This window comes from Pleurodeles waltl, chromosome 8 (assembly GCF_031143425.1).
Source record: "Pleurodeles waltl isolate 20211129_DDA chromosome 8, aPleWal1.hap1.20221129, whole genome shotgun sequence".
Taxonomy (NCBI): domain Eukaryota; kingdom Metazoa; phylum Chordata; class Amphibia; order Caudata; family Salamandridae; genus Pleurodeles; species Pleurodeles waltl.
Window position 1 is genome coordinate 1,351,747,179 of NC_090447.1, and position 20,909 is coordinate 1,351,768,087.

General features: G+C 48.3%; 1 protein-coding gene across 2 annotated transcripts in view; it reads right to left on the reverse strand.

Moving 5' to 3' along the window:
• The window catches only part of DYNC2H1 (dynein cytoplasmic 2 heavy chain 1), a 1,541,159-nt gene that overhangs the window by 497,530 nt on the left and 1,022,720 nt on the right, over positions 1-20,909 (reverse strand). For both annotated transcript variants that reach the window (XM_069202358.1, XM_069202357.1), the window contains one exon: positions 11,902-11,967. In XM_069202358.1, coding sequence (XP_069058459.1) covers positions 11,902-11,967 — 66 coding nt within the window. The remainder of the gene's footprint in view (positions 1-11,901; positions 11,968-20,909) is intronic.

Sequence of the window (20,909 nt, forward strand, 5' to 3'; positions counted from 1 at the left end):
ACTAGGAAGGTTTTGAGGCAGAGGAGGGAGCGGGGTGGACTGGGTGGCCCGCTGACTCCCTGATCAACGAGATCGGTGGATCACGCGTCCGCGCAGGGACTCTGCAGCAAGTGCGGGTCGGTGGCTCGGTGGAAATGGACACAGTTTGGTGCCCCTTCCGTAGCCACGAGAGGTGGACAGAGGGAGTCGAGGAGTGGCTGCGAGGCCAAGGGACCGAGCTGTAGTCTGGGAATCCTTAAAGCGCTCGAGTGCTGAGTCCACCTTGTCTCTGAAGAGAGTAGTGCCATCAAAGGGCATGTTTATCAAGGATTGCTGGACATCCCCCAAAAAGCCAGACGTCCTCAACCAGGCATGGTGTCTCAGTGCCACCGTCGATGCAACAGATCTGCCTAGTGAACTTGACTGTGTCTCTCCCATCTATCATGGCTTGACAGGAACTTTGGGCAGCACTTGCGCAACCGTATCCCACAGAGTATGGAAATAGCGGCCCAAAATGCATGCAGTGTTCACGGACCGCAGCGCTAGACTGGCAGAAGAAAACATCTTCCCTAAGTTGTCCAGTCCCTGTCCAGGGAATGCGCCAGAGGATGAAGAAGCCTGGATGACAAGGCTCTCAGGCATAGGGTGTCGGGTGAGGAAATTTGGGTCATTCGGCGCAGGCCGATGGTGGGGGGCAATCATCCTATTCACAGGAGCCCCTGTGCTGGGTATGGACCAGGTCTCCAGTAGGATGTTTGTAATTGCTCGGCTGAAGGGAAGAAGGGGTTCCGAGTTGGAGGCCCCAGGCTGAAGCACTTTGGTCAGGAGGTTAGGCATGAGCTCCACAGAAGGAAGCTTGAGGTTCAAAACCTCAGCCGCCCTTCTCACCACCATAGAATAAAACGCTCCCTCCGCCGTAGCCACAGTATGGTGAGAGAACATGCCAGTGTCAGGGGAGTTGTCCAATCCACTGGCATCACTCAAATCCTGCACCCAGTCCAGTTCAGGTTCAAGCTGGTCTTCTAAAGGGTCCAGCGACCCCTCTACACTATTCCCATATCCATACCTATAGTAATAGGGTTCAGGATCAACCCTGGGCACAGCAGAGGCCAAGGAAAACGATATAGGTGTCGAGCTATGTCGTTCCGTCTCTGGGTCATCGGGAATGAGTATTGAATCAAGGTCAATTGTGGGCCCAATCGGCGCCGGGAGCATCGTCCTGAGGTGCCTTCCAGAGTCAGGAGCGAAGTCGCTGACTTTGAACCCGAGGAGGCCCTCACCAACTCCCCTGGGCCCGAAGATGCCGAGGATAGGTCGGACTGCCCAAATATGAGGGGCATGGCCCCATAGAACTTCTTTAGTTTGGCAAGGGTAGGCCCAAATCCCGGAACTTCGGGCGGTGCGGAACGGACCCGGAGTGAGGCTCCGAAGATGGAGGCCTAGTCAATGCTCTTCCCGCGTCGTACGAGCGATGGGGCGAAGTCGAAGAACGTTTCGACTTCTTCTTACCCGAATGTCCCGAATACTTGGATGAACAAGAATGGTGGTGACTCTGTGACCTGTCTCCTGACCTTCCTCTCGACGGGACCGGGAACAACAAAGAGTCGAGTGTCTGGCCGCCATGAGCTTTAGGGACCGCTCCTTCAAAGATTTTGGGTGCATGGCCTGACACTCGGAGCACAACTTTGGGTCGTGGTCACACTCCAAACACCAGAGGCACATGAGGGGCTGATCCATCACCGACATCATGAGGTGACAGGAGTTGCAGGGCTTGAATCTGGTCTTACGGGACATCCCTTGACACATCAAAACTGTTCAAAAAAGAATTCGACAAAAATGTTGCAGTTAGTCAAAAAATTACTGGGGTAGCTCTTCTCCAGATCTGCGCATAGACTGGTGCGGAAAGAAAAGAACTGACGTCAGAGCGCCAGGGTGGCGCCTATATACGACAGCGATGTCATCACAGTGACCACGACACCGACGCCACCCGTGGAGTCGACCGACGCCACCTAACAGCACGCAGGTGTACTGCTCGAAGAAAAAATCTCCTGATCCAATCTGACGCCTGGAAAAATTCAAAGTTAAGGAATTTGAAACTAGAAGTCTCTATCAGATACCATTTTTTTCTCAACTCTCCTGCTCAACAACCTGTTTTCTGGTGGGGAATTTTCTTGCGTCTCTTCATCTGGAGGAATGTTATTTTTGAGGGCATGGGATAGTTGCCCGTATTTGAGCCACTGAGACTTGGTCATCTGATATTCTGTCTGTAAATATGAGAATGGGAGTATCCCATTTGCATCCCATACATCCGCCAATATCGATATACCAATGGCGTCCCAAACCCTTGAATCCCTGCAGTGACGAGACCTCTTTTAACCTTGTACCCTCCCATAGTGTGGTCTTGGGAGTTAGTCTCTCGATCCAGCCCATTTCTCTCGTAAGTCTCCTCCAAATTTTAATGACCATGTGCGTCGCCGGGTACATTTTTGAAGGAGTTCTACCTCCGTATAATGCATATAAGTAGCTATGTGTCCCCAGTGCCTGTTTTCTCTCTCCAAAACACTGGATTTTAAGCCTGTGCAAATGCCCAATCATTTCCTACACTCACTTGCGCTGCTTCATGGTATCTCTGCACATTAGGCAGTGCAATTCCCCCCATTGAATCTGGACCTTTGCAGGGTTTTCAGAGATATTCTGGGTTGTCCTCTCGCCCACAGCAGCTCTCTTACCAGGCTATCTATCTTAGTGAAAAACATATCCGGTATATTGTATGGCGTGTTTGTAGAGCGTACAGCATTCTGGGGAGTGTCATCATTTTAAACATAGCTGCTTTGCCTATCAAAGAGAGTGGCAGTGACTGCCAGTGTTGCACGTCTTGCCGTAAGCGCTGCAGAAGGGGTGCCAGATTCACCTCATAGTATACATCGTCAGAGTGTGTTATCTATATCCCTAAGTATTTAAATTTGGTTTGCTCCATCCGGAGTGGTAGTCTAAGGTGGGTATCTATAAGATCGGCATCCATTGGAAACACTACCGCTTTATCCCAGTAAATTGCGAAACCTGAATGCCTTCCAAATATGTAAAATATCTGTCGGAGCCTATCCATTGTTCGCATTGTATTGGTTAAGTACAGCAGGATATCATCTGCATATAGCAAGATACAATCCCCTTGCCCCTACCCACCCGGCCAACGCCATACTTGTGTATCTACTCTTATCCATACTTCCAGAGCTTCAACAGCCAATGCAAATAACATCAGAGACAATGGACAACCTCTCCTCATATTAAACTTCCGAGAGAGACGGCCGTTAACCCGTACCCTTGCAATAGGGTGGTAATAGAGGAGTCTGACCCACTGTATATATTTCGGCCCGAATCCTATCCCTTCCAAAATTCCAAACAGGTAACTCCACTTCACCGAATTAAATGCTTTCTTAGCATCAAGGGAGACAATTACTTTGCTTGCTGGTGACTCACTGGCCAAAATATTATGTAGGCGCCCAAGGTTCAGCCTGGTCGAACGACCCAGAATGAATCCATTTTGGTCCTGGTGTACTAACTCTAAAATCACTGTTTTTAATCCTGTTTGCCAATACCTTTGCTAGAATTTTATGTCTCCGTTAATCAGTGATATGGGCCTAGAAGAGTCAAAACTATTTAGCGGTTTCCCTGCCTTTGGGATCAATAGCACCATTACAGTGCACACATCTACCTGTCCTATATGTTTCCGTCAGGGCCTCATGAAGAGGGGTAGTTACTTGTGTTCATAGTCTTTTAAATTGTTCAACTGGGAATTAGTTCGGTCTGGGAGCTTTTCCCGTTTGCAGCTGTCCCAATGCCTGTGCAATCTCCTCTACAGTAATATCTACTTCTAAGGCTGTTTTTTGGTTTTCACTCAGCCTCTTTATTGGACAGACTTCAATGAAAGCCTGAATATCTATCTCGGGGGCTGTTATGTGAGAATCGCAAAAGCATTCCAGGTATGTGAAAAACGCCTCAGCTATATCTCCACTTGTACGCATCAGACTCCCTGAAGTCTGCCCAAGTTTCTTAATCATCATTTTGGCCCTTTATTTGCTTCCCAGCAATGCCTGTAGCTTACCTGTTTTATTCTCTTCTTCATATACTCTTTTTTGGTTTGCTATGTAGGAAGTTTTTGCCTAATTTTTTGCTAATGCTTGGAATTCAGCTCTCTTCAATTCAGCTGCTCTCTTACTGGCTAGATCCCCCTTCGTAATGTGGGCCTCATCTTGGTGTATTACTTCTTCCTCTAGTTTAGCTAGTGTGGTTCGCCTTTCCTTCCTATTGTGTATCTTCCCGGAGATGATTGTACCCCTTGTCGTTGGTTTGTATACCTCCCATATTGTCATTGAGCTCTGCACCATGTTTTGTTTTCAACAAAATAATGCTCCAAGGCCTTAGTTAAATGTTTGACCTCTTCTTTATTAGTGAGGTCTTATATTTCCAGTCTCCATGATTGGTTGGGCCTTTGAGTTTGAAGGTTAAGTGACGTCCAGAGCGGGGAATGGTCACTCAGCCCTCTAGCCAGATATTTTGCCTCGCTAAATCTACTGAGTGATTCCCCTGTGGTGAAAAAATTATCTAGTCGCGAGTGCACTGAATGTGCCCCCGGGCTGAAGGAGTAGCATGTTTCCTCTTGGTGTAGGCTTCTCCATACATCACATAAGCCCAGTGCTTGTGTAAACCCTCCTAGTCTTCCTCTAATCCTGCCTCCCGTTAAACGGGAACTATTTCTATTTCCTCTGGTATCCATTACCAGGTTAAAGTCTCTACCCATCACTACCAAAGCTCTTGGGGCCTCCAGTAGTACTTCACCCAACTTTTTAAGCAGTTCATTTTGGAGAACTGGTGGAGCATACACATTTACCAGCAAGGTATCCTCTCCTTCCAATTCCCCCAGTGTAACCGTGTATGTTCCCTGCCTATCTGTCCAGGTTTGTTTTTCTTTGAATGGTAGTGATCTCTTGATCAAGATTGCCACTCCTCTTTAACCTGAGGTGTATTGGGCCCAGCTGCCTAGTCCGTATCTCCCCCTGCCCATGCATTGATGCTGTTTATCAATCAGGTGAGTCTCCTGTAGGAACACTATGTCTGTTTTTTGTCTGTTGAGCGCTCTCTGAATGAGGCTCCGCTTTACGCTGTTGCCCAGCCCATTAACATTCCAGGTTAGTATTGATATTGTTTGCAACCGCGTCATGGTGGATGTATTCTTTGCATGTGCAGCCTCCTCTGTGTATTGGTGGGTACCCTTGTTTCGCATCTTTGTGGACCCCAAACTTAAACCATAGCAAACATTTTGTGTTTTTAATCACCTGGGCGTGGTGACCATCCTTTGGCATCTTGCATTTGAGGAGTAGCCCTCAGTTCACACATTCTGTAGCGATTGTCTGTGTATTACAGTAGCTCCTCAGGTGGGAGACTGGAGCCTAAGGCCAGAACTTTCCCGTGCCAGCCTGGCCCAACCTTGTTTCCTCTCACCCCAAGTGTTCTGATGTCATGGATGTCACTTCTGGTAGGTGTTCATCTTCTGTTTCCTGACCTATTTCTGTGTAATAAGAGTCACTTTTGTTGACCTCAACTAGTAGTGCTCTCCATCTGTTGTCCGTTTGAGTGTTCCTGTGTTGCTTCAATTCTTTAACTGCCTGCTTCTGTATCTTCTTTACCTTTCTTTAGTAGGTGTGGCAGCACTTTTCCTCCCCTTTTTGTTCCGGTGTCCAGCTATTGCATATTTCCACCTTTCCCCCGTGTTGTTCTTGGTGGCGAGCCCGACCACAGTCCCTGGTCTTCTAGCCATGTCCAGGCATCTTGAGCATTTTGTAAAAAAATATATTTTCTCTTTCAATTCCACGTGTAGTTTTGCTGAGTAGATAAGTGAGTATTTTAAACCTTGTTACGGAAGTGCTTTTTTTATTTGTACATACCCCCCTCTTTGGCCTTGTACTAGGTTTATGTAGTTCATATATATGTGGATTTCAGTGTTTTCAACGAGCTAGGGACCGTGTTTCCAAACCATTTGGAGGATGACATCCCTGTCTCTGAAGTTCATCAATGTTATTATTATTGGTCTGCGGATTAGGGGGTGGGGTTTGTGTCCTAGTTGCATAGCGCGAGTTGAGATTCTATAAGCTCTTTCTACTGAGACAAATTTGGATGGCTTGCCTTGCAATACACTGTTCATTAGCCAGTCTTCCACAAATACCTCAATATTATGTCCTTCCGCTTTTTCCAGCACCCCCACTAGTCTCACATTATGGCATCTAGACCGCCCCTCCGCATCTTCCAATCTGTTTGTCACTCGTTTTAGCCCTTTCTCCAATTCCCTGCATTGCTTTATTAGATCTGCTACTTGGGGTAGTGTTGCCTCTATATGCACCTCCGCTTCTTTATCACAGTCCGTTAATTTTCGGTGGTCATCCCATAGCAGTCCCACTTTACTCGCCACAGCTGCTTTTTGGATGTCCAAGGATTGTTTTGTGTCTTTAATCGCTTGTAGGATAGTTGCCCTGTGCATTTCCATTGCAGCTGATTCCTTCTTCTTAGCAGTCCCTTCCGCTCTCGGCGGGATGATTTTTCCTCCGATGCGGGGTCTCACCATTTCGTTGGGTAGTTTAGTGAAAGTTCTCTATGTGGGGGTTATTTTTCGGGGTTTAGCACTGGTTATTGGTATTGACCAGTTTGTACCGGTTCAAGGGGGAGTCATGCGCCTCTGCTCTCACACCCCTGCCTCTCAAGACTCACCTCTGTGTTTCCTTAGGTCTTCAATGGCCTCCTTTTCTCTTACCCCAGGCGTATAGAATGCATTCTCATGATTCCCGGAGTTCTCTGTCTCATTTGTGGCTCCACTGCCACCACAACTATGGTTATTACTCAGAACTGGGGGTTGAAGTCTTGAAGAAGGCTCCCCAATTTTCAGCGTCCTGTGCTATGTGGTGCAATGACTTTCTGCACTCTCTATCACCGGTATCCTGTGAGTCTGCTGATATTGCAGGGGTTGGTGGTCGTCTGAGTCACCGTGTCTGCCCCACTTGATCACCAGGATTCACTCCCTCCGTACGTGCCAAGAGTGTGTGTGTGAAGAGGGTAGGAGGGGGGCAATGCTCCCTAGTGGCAAGAGTCAAGTTCCCCCGCTTCGAGGCTTTCTTGTGCAATAAGCACATCTTCTCGTGTGTCTGTCCGAACTGCACCGCGGCGCTACTCTCCTCGGGTCCTTTCTGTAGCTTCCCCAGTCACAACTCTCACCTCCGACCGCCTCTTTGGTCCCCGCTGTTGCTGCCTACGGCTCTGTCGCGCCCGCACCGGCTCTGTCTGCCCTCTCTTCAGTGTCTTATGGCGCCCACCATCTTGGTTTCATACTGACGGTCGCCTCAGGGGTTTTTATTCCTCTGTTTTCCCCTGACCTGCTCTTCTCTTCAGCACCACTGAACCTCAGTTTTAACGGCGTGCTGTTAGGAGACCAAGCTGTGTGTCTTGGGGTTATATTTTTCGCCTTTCCAGGATAAATGAGCATCAGGCCTACATGTCCCTCCAGAGCTCTGAGAGCTGCATGCTACGCCATGCATGGCCAAGCTGTGCCCCCTCTGCTAAAATGTTTAATGGTATATGTTGCATACTGCTAGCATAGCATATCAGAAGTTGAGGATTGTTTGGGGCCAAATGCAAAGACAGTAGAAGAAATAGGATGTTCTATGGTGCCTGCCTCGACCCTTAAGCCAATAAATGTAAAGTGCTTTACAGTGTACACAGCAATGCGAGCTTCAATCACAGGCAAAGCACAAGTAGCATCAGCACTGAAGCTTCCCTAACACGCAATGGTTAGAACATGGGCATTATCAACATGTTATCCATGTAAGCTTTCTATCAATTATTATCAAATAATAATTGATATCAAATAATATCTATTTCTTGGCCAGTGAACGCAAACCAGCTACAGCAATACAACCTTAGCTAACCAGAAGAACAGGTATACCATAGGCAACAGAAAGCCAAGTCTGAAAGCAGAGTTTACTAAGGTGTCACCTGACCCAAAAAAGATATGCAGGCAGGCGTGAGGAGCAGAGGTCTGCAAGAAGCTCTCCTTTTCCTGCACATGTATGCCAGTGACAGGGTAGGAGTAAAGGTCTATTGCGAGGTCCTGTTGCCCCAACAATTTAAGATGGAGAGTAGGGGCATCTGCCTCCAGAGTGTTGTATTCAGGATGTGTTGCTGGAATCTCTGTTATCGCCCAGTCATCCCTCCAAGCCCCTCTGCAGGCCATTAAGACCCATAATCCTCTTTAACCTCATCTTGGGAGTACCTTAGCTTGCAGTCAGTCCCTTTCAACCAACTGTTAAAAGGGTCCTCTGCATGCAATCACAGGTCATATGTTAGCATATCTGTATCTGGCCCTCACATAAGTCACTAAGCTCTGAGAGACACTATCCTGGTCTACCACACCCTCAACGAACCTAAGAAATCTCAAGCAAGTACTCAACTAACTAGAAGTCCTAACCATCCGCCAAGGCCGACTGCTGGTGCCTGACCTAGGAAACTCTCAGCCAGCCTTGAGATAATACTGGTGGACCCAAAAATCTATGATCAGAATCCCGTAGTTGCCACTCAGCCTTCAATGGTGCTCAGCCACTGCCATATGTTACCTGCTGTACATACTCAGGGAGCCAAAGAGACCCTCAGCTGGATTTAGAGACTATGGCGGTCATTCCTACCTTGGCGGGTGGCGGTCGCCGGCCGCCTGGCGAGAACCGCCAGAAGACCGTACCGCGGTCAAAAGACCGCGCGGTCATTCTGTCTTTCCCGCTGGGCTGGCGGGCTACCGCCAAAAGGCCGCCCGCCCGCCCAGCGGGAAAGCACCAGCAACGAGGAAGCCGGCTCCGAATGGAGCCGGCGGAGTTGCTGGTGTGCGACGGGTGCAGTTGCACCCGTCGCGATTTTCAGTGTCTGCCAAGCAGACACTGAAAATCAATGTGGGGCCCTGTTAGGGGGCCCCTGCAGTGGCATGGGCACTGCAGGGGCCCCCAGGGGCCCCACGACACCCGTTCCCGCCAGCCAGGTTCTGGCGGTGAAAACCGCCAGAACCAGGCTGGCGGGAAGGGGGTCGGAATCCCCATGGCGGCACTGCTGGAGGATTCACAGGGGCAGCGGTCAGAATAGCCCCAGAAGCACCGCCAGCCTGTTGGCGGTGCTTCCTCCGTCCCCTACCTCTCTCGGACCGCCAGGGTAGAAATGACCCCCTATGTGCCACTCATGAGAAGACTTTAGCAGGTCCTCCCACTCTCTAAGGCAGCCTTCACAGACTCACACTAAGCTCTCACAGGTTCCCAGTCCCGCCCTGTATTCACAACTGCCCCTTAAGCCATTGTAGAGATTCTTGGAGTCAATTGCACCTCAACTGAAGTGCACCTCAGTTGGCACTGAGAGCGCCTCTACTCACCATCAGAAATCCCCAAAGTCCCTCTGCTGAGGCACAAACCCTCCTTGTGAGTTCGATAAGAACCCCAATCCTTCCTCTTTTGACCTTAGAGGCCTTCAGACACCTTTCATACAGCCCTTCCTGCCAGTCTGGCACCAGTTCCCCAGCCCACAGAGCCCTAGGCCCTAGGCTCCTGCAGTCACTGTACATCCAAGCAGTTGCTAATATATAATTATATATATATTTATATGCCGTACCTAACTCCCTACATACACATTTGCAAATGTTTGCTTTTTGTTACCACATTTGTTGAGTTTAGTAGCAATGCCCATCATGTTCATTTGCACAGCCTTGTATATGACATGTGGGTCTCAGGTTCAAATATATGTGGTTTAAAGGTAAAATCTGAGTCAAAAATGACTCACTAATATCTTGTCTGTTGCACTGGGCCAACGACGCCCGCGGAGTCGACCAACGCCACCTGATGGCACCCAGAGGTACCGCTTGAAGAAAAATCTCCAGATCCAGACTGACGCCTGGGGAAATTCAAAGGTAAGGAATCTGCAACTAGAAGTCTCTATCAGATATATTTTTTCAGTATTCATAGGTGCCACCTTACATACCTAATGGAGTATGTCTGCATTAAAGAGTTGATTTTACAAAAATATGCTGAACATTGAAATTTTGTCACATTTGTGTTTCCTAATGTTAAGTCTAATCAGAAAGTCTGTAGTACATATTTTGAAACAATGGCTGTAAACTCACATAGACATGTGTCCAAGGACATAAGAAGCATGCAGGCACTAAGAAAAGATTGGTAAATATGGTGCAAAGTCTTTATACTACTGGGCAAAACAGCAAAAATACTACTGACAGGACTACAAAATGCTGGAGAGTGGTTAGTAGGCAAGCAGCTTACTGTACAAAAGCATCTTTCAAAATTCACTGGTGGCTGTGAAGCTGGCTAGCTAAAGGCAATCCTGCAGAACCACTTATTTAAAGCACTAATCCTGAAACTTTTTCCTGTTGAACAGTTTCTGCTTCTAAATGTTACTTTCATTAAATTAACTTTTGAAGTGAAGGAAATAATATAGTGGCTGCTCAATGTGACAATACATGCCATGTCTTCGAAGACTATCCTCAAAATGCCATGCACTCGATGGGCAACCACTGGTAACCACATGAAAGAGTGGCTGAGAGAGTGTCAATCTCTCTCTCTTTCGCTCTCTCTCTCTCCCCCCTCCCTCTCTCTCTTTCTTTTTGTATTTCTCTCATTGTATTTTTGGAATGACTGATGACATAATTTCTTAACACAGCTAAAAAAGTCTGTAGCCAGGCCTACAAAAGGAGATGACATTGTTTACTGAGGAAGTGAGTTGTTGCATCCAAAAATATTAGTGCTTACTTCTATAATGTGTTTATGGGGAGAGATTCAGGACTGTTGACAGGAAGTCGAGCTTCTCTAAAGAGAGAGACTCATGAGGGTGAACGGTAGCTCCTCAGGAATGTAGCGCTCATTCTGAAGTAACTTTAAAATTAGGAGGGGTCAGTGGAATAACATACAGAATCGATGATCTCCATAAGAACCTACACACTTTCCCACATGCACATGGGCCCTCTACTCATCTAGGAAGTGCTCTCGCTCACACTCTTGGTGTTTGGTTTGGTTGAAAAAGCAACAATAGATTGGTGCCCCCTCAAGATAAAAGTGGGGTTTGAGACATTGTGATGGATTTTCTGCTCTAGTTGTGGCTAGTGGAGGGAGGGGGTGTTGTCAATGTCAGCTTAAGTTGCTCACCAACTAACTATTAAACTGTGCATTGTGGGAGACCGGAATAAACATGCGGGTGATGGATTGCTATTACACTTCTAAAGCACCCTGGCATAAATGTGCTGAGTGACTGCTAAGTTGGTTTTGAATGCCATAGAAGGAATTGCCACTGTTGTGATCTATCACTATCATGAAACTGACAACTGAAAGGAAGCCTATTAGCTTCTAGTTAAAAAGAAATGGCTGGATGATACCGACCTGTTCTCAAGACATTGCTTGAGAAATCCCTGCAATAATCCTTCCATTTGCGCTCTGATGAATGGTTTAGTAACTTCATTAGAGTAAGCAGTGTGTGGAATAGAATACTCCACTAGCATTAATATACTGCTAGTTAGAGAGTACTGGCTCCTCCATCAAAATGAAAATCAACTCATTTTCTCCCTCAACACAACTTTGATTTGATGACTTTGAGTAGACTTATGACAGTGCAGAGGACAGCACAGTAGAATGAATAGCTTGTGGGGCTAACTCCTACCGCATAGTCATATGAGGCCGTATTTTAGTGGCCAACTCCTTACTTAAATAAAGTGACTATTGCTCCAAGCTGAACGTTCAGAAAGAACAATTTTGATATTAGTTCAAATTAATGTGACCATGAAACAAATTGTGATACCTACCTAAATACAAGTAATAACAACATTGGAGTTCAATGATGCTCACTTACATTCTCTTGAAAAAGTTCTGGGTGCATCCCTCTAACGAAGTGCAAAGCAAACATCAGCTGATCAGCCTGAAAGTGAAGTAAGACAAAAAAACATGATGTCTTTAACAATACTAGGACATAGTGCAGGAATGTGCATATCAGGTGTGCCACTACTTAAGAATATGTTTATAAGTGTTGTGTGGACTTTAGACGATCAGCACCATGTCTGATGGAACTGAGACTGTGACTGCTAAACAGTATGTAGCCCATAATCAAAGGGATATAAAATCAGACCAAGCCAAAAAGTACAATGCACAGAGTTATGCTGAGACAAACGCATGCTTTGGATTATATAATGTTATAATTATATAATGGTTTTTATAACTGTCTGTACGCCTGTAGGAAGTTGGCTCTGTATGTACTATTTCAAAGTAAGAAATTGCATGCACAGAGTCCAAGGGTTCCCCTTAGAGGTAAGATAGTGGCAAAAAGAGATAATTCTAATGCTCTATTTTGTGGTAGTGTGGTCGAGCAGTAGGCTTATCAGAGGGAAGTGTTAAGCATTTGTTGTACACACACAGGCAATAAATGAGGAATACACACTCAAAGACAATTCCAGGCCAATAGGTTTTTTAAATAGAAAAATATATTTTCTTAGTTTATTTTAAGAACCACAGGTTCAAGATTTACAAACAATACTTTAAATGAAAGGTATTTCACTCAGGTATCTTAGGAACTTTGAATCATCACAGTAGCATGTACAGTTTTGGCAAAAATGGCAATAAGCTATTTTAAAAATGGACACAGTGCAAAAATCAACAGTTCCTGGGGGAGGTAAGTAAATGTTAAGTTCCCAGGTAAGTACAACACTTACAGGGTTCAAAGTTGGGTCCAAGGTAGCCCACCGTTGGGGGTTCAAGGCAACCCCAAAGTTACCACACCAGCAGCTCAGGGCCGGTCAGGTGCAGAGGTCAAAGTGGTGCCCAAAACGCATAGGCTTCAATGGAAATAGGGGTGCCCCGGTGCCAGTCTGCCAGCAGGTAAGTACCCGCGACTTCAGAAGGCAGACCAGGGGGGTTTTGTAGGGCACCGGGGGGGGGGGGGGGGGGGGGGACACAAGCAGGCACATAAAGTACACCCTCAGCTGCAAAGGGGCGGCCGGGTGCAGAGTGCAAACAGGCGTCGGGTTTGTAATAGGATTTAATAGGATTCAATGGGTCTCTTCAACGATGCAGGCAGGCAAGGGGGGGGTGCTCCGCGGGGTAGCCACCACCTGGGCTAGGAAGAGGGCCGCCTGGGGGTCGCTCCTGCACTGGAGTTCGGTTCCTTCAGGTCCTGGGGGCTGTGGGTGCAGTGTGTTTTCCAGGCGTCGGGTTCCTTGAAGCAGGCAGTTGCGGTCAGGGGGAGCCTCTGGATTCCCTCTGCAGGCGTCGCTGTGGGGACTCAGGAGGGTCAGCTCTGGCTACTCACGGGCTCGCAGTCGCCGGGGAGTCGTCCCTGTAGAGTTAGTTTTCTGCAGGTCGAGCCGGGGGGCGTCGGGTGCAGAGTGGAAAGTCTCACGCTTCCGGCGGGAAAAGTGTGGTCTTTAAAAGTTGTTTCTTTGTTGCAAAGTTGCAAGTTGGTTGAACAGGGCCGCTGTCCTCTGGAGTTTCTTGGTCCTTTTAGATGCAGGGTAGTTCTCCGAGGCTTCACAGGTCGCTGGACCCTGGGGGACGCGTCACTGTTGCAGTTTTTCTTGAAGTGGGGAGACAGGCCAGTAGGGCTGGGGCCAAAGCAGTTGGTGTCTCTGTCTTCTCTGCAGGGCTTCAGGTCAGCAGTCCATCTTCGTCTTCAGGTTGCAGGAATCTATCTTCCTAGTTTCTGGGGGCCCCTAAATACTCAAATTAGGGGTGTGTTTAGGTCTGGGGAGTTAGTAGCCAATGGCTACTAGCCCTGAGGGTGGCTACACCCTCTTTGTGCCTCCTCCCGTTGGGGAGGGGGTCACATCCCTAATCCTACTGGGGGAATCCTCCATCTGCAAGATGGAGGATTTCTAAAAGTCAGAGTCACCTCAGCTCAGGACACCTTAGGGGCTGTCCTGACTGGGGAGTGACTCCTCCTTGTTTTTCTCATTATCTCCTCCGGCCTTGCCGCCAAAAGTGGGGGCAGTGGCCAGAGGGGCGGGCATCTCCACTAGCTGGGATGCCTTGTGATGCTGTAACAAAGGGGGTGAGCCTTTGAGGCTCACCGCCAGGTGTTACAGGTCCTGCAGGGGGAGGTGAGAAGCACCTCCACCCAGTACAGGCTTTGTTCTGGGCCACAGAGTGACAAAGGCACTCTCCCCATGTGGCCAGCAACATGTCAGGTGTGTGGCAGGCTGGCAAAACTAGTCAGCCCACACTGGAAGTCTGGTATGTTTTCAGGGGGCATCTCTAAGATGCCCTCTGGGTGTATTTCACAATAAAATGTACACTGGCATCAGTGTGCATTTATTGTGCTGAGAAGTTTGATACCAAACTTCCCAGTTTTCAGTGTAGCCATTATGGTGCTGTGGAGTTCGTGTATGACAGACTCCCAGATCATATACTCTTATGGCTACCCTGCACTTACAATGTCTAAGGTTTTGCTTAGACACTGTAGGGGCATAGTGCTCATGCACCTGTGCCCTCACCTGTGGTATAGTGCACCCTGCCTACGGCCTGCTAGACGGGTGACTTATCTATGCCATAGGCAGTGTGAGGTTGGCATGGCACCCTGAGGGGAGTGCCATGTTGACTTAGTCATTTTCTCCCCACCAGCACACACAAGCTGGCAAGCACTGTGCATGTGCTGAGTGAGGGGTCCCTAGGGTGGCATAAGACATGCTGCAGCCCTTAGAGACCTTCCCTGGCATCAGGGCCCTTGGTACCAGTTATAAGGGACTTACCTGGGTGCCAGGGTTGTGCCAATTGTGGAGACAAAGGTACAGTTGAGGGAAAGAACACTGGTGCTGGGGCCTGGTTAGCAGGGTCCCAGCACACTTTCAAATCATAACTTGGCATCAGCAAAGGCAAAAAGTCAGGGGGTAACCATGCCAAGGAGGCATTTCCTTACAACGCCCTTCATAGAAGAATTGTGGAAACTGTTTAAACCGCATGATGCTGGATGGCTATTGTAACTGTCTATTTGAATTTCCCTCAAACTATAGGGTTCCCTATCTTAAACATGGCCAACTTTCATATTATTGTGGCCCCGTTGGACTGATCAGGGGGAAAAGTCACAGGAAAAGAAACTATGGGGCATGTGGGAATAGGAAACTTCTGACTCAAAGTTTTGATTATGGGCCAGCATGCAACTTTTCTCTTTATAAGGTTCACATAAAGTACAGGTTGATCACACATTGGACAGGGTTGGGAGGAGGGATATCGGACTTCAAGGAGACTACCCAGTCAATATAAGATTGGTCATGGAAGGAGGCAGGTGTATTAATACAACCTTTCTTTTTCACACATGCAAATGTAGCAGGAACTTAGAAGGCGTGAGCTCTGATGTGGTCTGGTTGGTCATGGGGAGAAGTGGAAATACCTTCCTTTTATTTCTCTTTCACAAGTGAGAGTAATGTTTTAAGATGGGAGTAAAACCGGAGGTGGTAAGGTGGCTTGGTTCCATGAAACAATTCAGATGTACACTGACAAACTTCATTTCTCTTCCACTGAGAAAGTGATCACTGAAACTTCACCCTGTGTGAATGATCCAGGTTTTGAGGTGCTGCACATTTGGTTTTATAAACTGAATGAGAAGAAATGTATTTACTACTAACTTTGTCACGGTCCCCAAATATAAGAAGCAATAATTAAGCACTTTGAAAGCACATGGGTGGCTTCGCTCGAGTCTGCTTGGTGTTTTGGCGCTGGAAGTGGTGTAGCAGTCACCTATACAGGTGGCACCCAGGCGTGCAGAGGTCAGTTACTTTCCATAACTTTCCACGCCAGGAGCAAAGAGCCATGAAGTGAACTCACAAGTGTGTGTCAAAACTAGGGCTCTGAAAGGGGAACAACCCTAGCCCTGGAAATCTGTCCACAGGGCGGGGAGGCATGGGCGGGCTTGTAAGGAATCTGCAGCTAGATATTGTCTCACCAGATAATGCTTTACTGAAGGTAAGTAACTTGTTCATCTGGAAGAGACTTCTAGCTGAAGATTCTTTACCTTTGAATCAATACCAAAGTCATACCATCCTGGCGGTGGGCTGCAGACAACTAGGCTAAAAGTCCTGCAGGACCGAATGGGCAAAATACCCTTCTCTGCGGACCGGACTGTGAAGGCAGTAATGTTTTGCAAATGTGTGCAGGGATACCCATGTTGCTGACTGGAAGATGTCCAGGACTGGAACTCCAAAAGCTAACACCGCAGTTGCAGCTTTTCCTCTGGTGGAATGGGCCTGTAGGCGCTAAGGAGGCTGCTTTTTAGCAAAGGGGTAGCAGATCATGATAGGGGGGCAGCATGATCGGGGGACCGATGTTCAATTTGAGAAACTAGGGATACCAGACTGTTCGTGCCCAGGCCGGAGCCACAAGGATAACTTGATCTTCTTGAGAACTCTGGGGTAAGGGCAGAAATGCATACAGAAGGCCTGAACTCCACTTGAGACGAAAAGGGTCTATGTCTGTGCCTTAGCTACTCCTGTAGGAGAGTGCCCATTTTAGCATGGTTACACTACCACTTTTTGCCTGATATCTGATGCTAACTTGACTTAGTGTGTGCAGGGATCCTGCTAACCAGGCCCCACCACCGGTGTTCTTCACCTACACTATACCATTGCTTCGACAATGGGCACACCCTTGGCACACAGCTAAGTCCCTTGTAAATGGTACCAGTGGTACCAAGAACCCTGTGGCCAGAGAGGGTCCCTAAGGGCTGCAGCATGAATTATGCCACCTTAAGGGACCCCTCACCAAACACAAGCACACTGCAATTGCAGCTTGTCTGTGCTGGTGGGGAGAAAAAGGGAAAGTCGACATGGCACCACTCTCTGGGTGCCATGCCCACAAACCACTGCATGTGGCAAGGGTAAGTAACCCCTTTAGCAGGCCTTACAGCCCTATGGCAGGGTGCACTATACCATAGATGAGGGCATAGCTGCATGAGCAATATGCCCCTACAGTGTCTAAGTCCATTCTTAGACATTGTACGTGCTGTGTGGCCATACTGAGTACACGGGCTGGGAGGTGCTCATTATTAACTCCACAGCTCCATGATGGCTTCACTGAAAAAGGGGAAGCCATTGATATTAAACTTCTCAGCTCAATAAACCCACACTGATGCCAGTGTTGGATTTATTGAAACATGCACACAGATGGCATCTTAGAGATATTTCCCTTATTTCACCAAGTCCTCTAGTGTAGGGCTGACAGGTCTGTGCCAGCCTGCCACTAACAAACAAGTTTCTGACCACATGGGGTGACAGCCTTTGTGCTCTCTGGGGTAAGAGACAAAGCCTGCTCTGGGTGGAGGTGCTTGGTGGCAGGTCCAGCAGGAAAATTAGTAAACATCCAGGGGAGTGTTCACCCCAGCTGGGACCACCCCTAGGGTGCCCAGGGCAGAGGTGAACCCCCCCTGGCAGAATGCCCCATCTTATTTTGGAGGGTGTTAGACAATAGGGGTAGGTTAGGGATGTGCCCCCCTCCCCAAATGGAGTGTGCAGACGAAGGGTGTAGCCACACTCAGGGACAGTAGCCATTGGCTACTGCTGTCTGACCCCTGAAACGCCTCTAATCTAGTATTTAGGATTACCCTTGAACCTTGCTCTTCAGATTCCTGGCGACCTGAAAAGAAGAAGTAGGACTGAAGAGCCGCACCAGCATAGAAGACTGCAAACAACAGCTGACTTGGCCCCAGCCCTACCGGCCTGTCTGCAGCTTCAAGACTCCTGCTACAAAAAGAGGACTTGTCCTGCTTGACTGCTTGAAGGTTCTGGAGTCCTTCTTGGAGGTCTCCTAGATAGAGTCTCTACCAGACAATTTGTTACCGAAGGTAAGTAACTTGTTCCTCTGATAGAGACTTCTAGCTGCAGATTCCTTACCTTTGAACAGATACCCAAGCCGTAATCTCCTGGCAGTGGGCTGCAGACATATACCTTAGATAAGAAAGTCCTATAGGACCAAGCGGGCAAAATGCCTATCTCTCCTCACTTGGATATCCAGACAGTAGTGTTTTGCAAACTTGTGCAAGGAGGCCCACGTTGCCGCTTGACAGATGTCTAAGACTGGTTCACCTCGAGCTAATGCCGTGGTAGCAGCTTTTCCTCTTATAGAGTGAGCTCTTAAGCCCTCAGGAGGCTGCTTCTTAGCCAATGCATAGCAGATCTTGATGCAGAGAACAACCCAGTGCGAAATGGTTTATTTCTGAACTGCCCGACCCTTCTTTGCACCAACGTACCCCACAAAGAGTTGGCCATCCACCGTAAGTCTTTTGTGCGGTCAAGGTAACGCTCTTTTTGGGTCCAGACAGTGGAGTCACTCCTCTTCCTTAGAGGGATGCGGTCGGGCAAAAAAGGTGAGCAGGGTGATATTCTGACCCAGATGGAATAGGGTCATCACCTTAAGGAGGAAAGAGGCACGAGTTCTGAGAATCACTTCATCAGGATATACCGTGAGATACAGTGGTTTTGATGATAAAGCCTGCATCTCGCTTACCCTCATGGCCGATGTGTATTCACTACTAAAATGTCTGTCTTGATGGTGAGCAGCCAGAGAGGACAATTATATAAAGGCTCAAAAGGAGCACACATGAGAAATGTGAGCACCAGATTAAGGTCCCACTGGGGCATAACAAAGGGCCTAGGTGGAAACATATGTACAAGCCCTTTTAGGAATCTATGTACAATAGGAGATTTAAACAAAGATTGTTGATTAGGCAACCGAAGAAAAGCCAATAAGGCAGAAAGAAACCCCTTAAGAGTCCCCAAGGTGGAACCCTGTTGGGCGAGTGACAGAATGAAAAGAAGGATATTAAAGAGAGAAGAAGAAAGAGGATCAATAGACCTCTCTGTACAATATAATACAAAACGCTTCCAACGGCAGGCATAAACCATTTTGGTAGAGGGACGCCTGGCTGCCAGAATGACTTTACAGACTTCGGGAGGGAGGTCATAAACCATCAACTGCTGCCGCTCAATCTCCAAGCATGAAGTCGCAGAGTTGACAGGTTCGGGTGGTTTCTGCGGCAGAAGGTCCTCCTGAAGGGGCAACCTGATTGGAGGATTGATGCTCATTTTTACAAGCTCTGGATACCAGACTCTCCATGTCCAATCCGGAGCCACTAGGATTTCTTGGGCCTGGTTGTTCTTGATTTTTTTGAGACTCTGGGCAGAAGTGGTATGGGTGGAAAAGCGTACAGGAGGCCTGAACTCCATTCATGACAAAAAGCGTTGCAGAGTGATTGCCGCCTTGGGAACTGCTGACATTGTGCGTTCTCTGCAGAGGCGAACAGATCTAACCAAGGCTCTCCCCACTGCTGAAAGAGTCCTTGAGCCACCTCCGGGTGGCGGTACCATTCATGATCCGCTAGGCATCACCGACTGAGATCGTCCGCCCTGGCGTTCAGAGAACCTGCCAGGTGTTGAACCACCAGGGTTATGTCCTTCTGTTCCAGCCACGTCCAGATTCGCAGAGCCTCTTGACAAAGGGTCCACGACTCCACACCGCCCTGCTTGTTGCAGTACCATATTCCGGTAGTGTTGTCCGTGAACACCTCCCACTATCTTCCCTTTCACAACAGGAAGAAATGCTTTCAATGCTAGACGGATCGCTCGAAGCTCCAATAAGTTGATATTGAGCCCGGATTCCGCCAGAGGCCCCTGAACTCCACCTCTCCCATGTGGCCTCCCCATCCCGGAAGCGACACATCTGTCACTACAGTGAGATCTGGTTGGGGAAGGGAGAGGAGTTTGCCTTTGACCCAATTGCAGTTCACTAACCACCACTGCAGGTCCTTTGCAGTTCCCTCTGAGATCTGAACCATATCAGTAAGATTTCCCTGATGCTGTGCCCTCTGGAACTTTAGGTCCCATTGCAAAGCCCTCATATGCCATCTGGCATGTTTGACTAACAGGATGCAGGAAGCTATGAATCCCAACAACCTCAGAGTCTGTCTCACCGAAATATAGCATAGAGGCCGAAACATTGGTATCATAACCTGAATATCCTGGACTCGCTGCACAGGAGGATAAACCTGAAACTGCACTGTATCCAGAACAGCTCCCATGAAAGGGAGCTTCTGAGTGGGAGTCAGGTGTGACTTCGGCATGTTTATAGTGAACCCCAGTGAATGCAGGAGGTCTGCCGTAGGCTGAAGGTGGGTGACGAGAGCCTGGGGCGTAGGAGCCTTCAACAGCCACTCGTCAAGGTAGGGGAAGACTGAAATCCCTAACCTGCGCAGATGAGCTGCCACACCGCCATCACTTTGGTGAATACCCGGGGGGCACTGGTGAGACTGAAGGGGAGCACGGTAAACTGAAAGTGCTTGTGGCACACCTTGAACCACAAAAAAAGCCTGTGGGCTGGCAGGATGGGAGTGTGAAAATACGCATCCTGCAAGCCCAACACTACTGTACAGGAGGCTGGCCTGGCTTATAGTGGGTACCTTGTGGTACTTATGCAGGCGTCCTGGAGCAGTCAGCGGTCGATCCTTGGCAGAAGTCGAAGAGGGAAGTGCAGAGGAACTCTGGTGAGCTCTTGCATTCATTATCTGGTGAGATACCCATAGGAGAGACCCTAAATAGCCCACAGAGGAGGATTGGCTACTGAGAAAGGTAAGCACCTATCCGGAGGGGTCTCTGACGTCACCTGCTGGCAGTGGCCATTCAGAGCTGTCCATTGTGCCCTCACACCTCTGCATCCAAAATGGCAGAGGTCTGGGTCACACTAGAGGAGCTCTGGGAGGTGCTGGTCAGGGGAGTGGTCACTCCCCTTTCCTTTGTCCAGTTTCGCGCCAGAGCAGGGTTGGGGAGATCCCTGAACCGGTGTAGACTGGCTATGCAAGGAGGGCACCATCTGTGCCTTTCAAAGCATTTC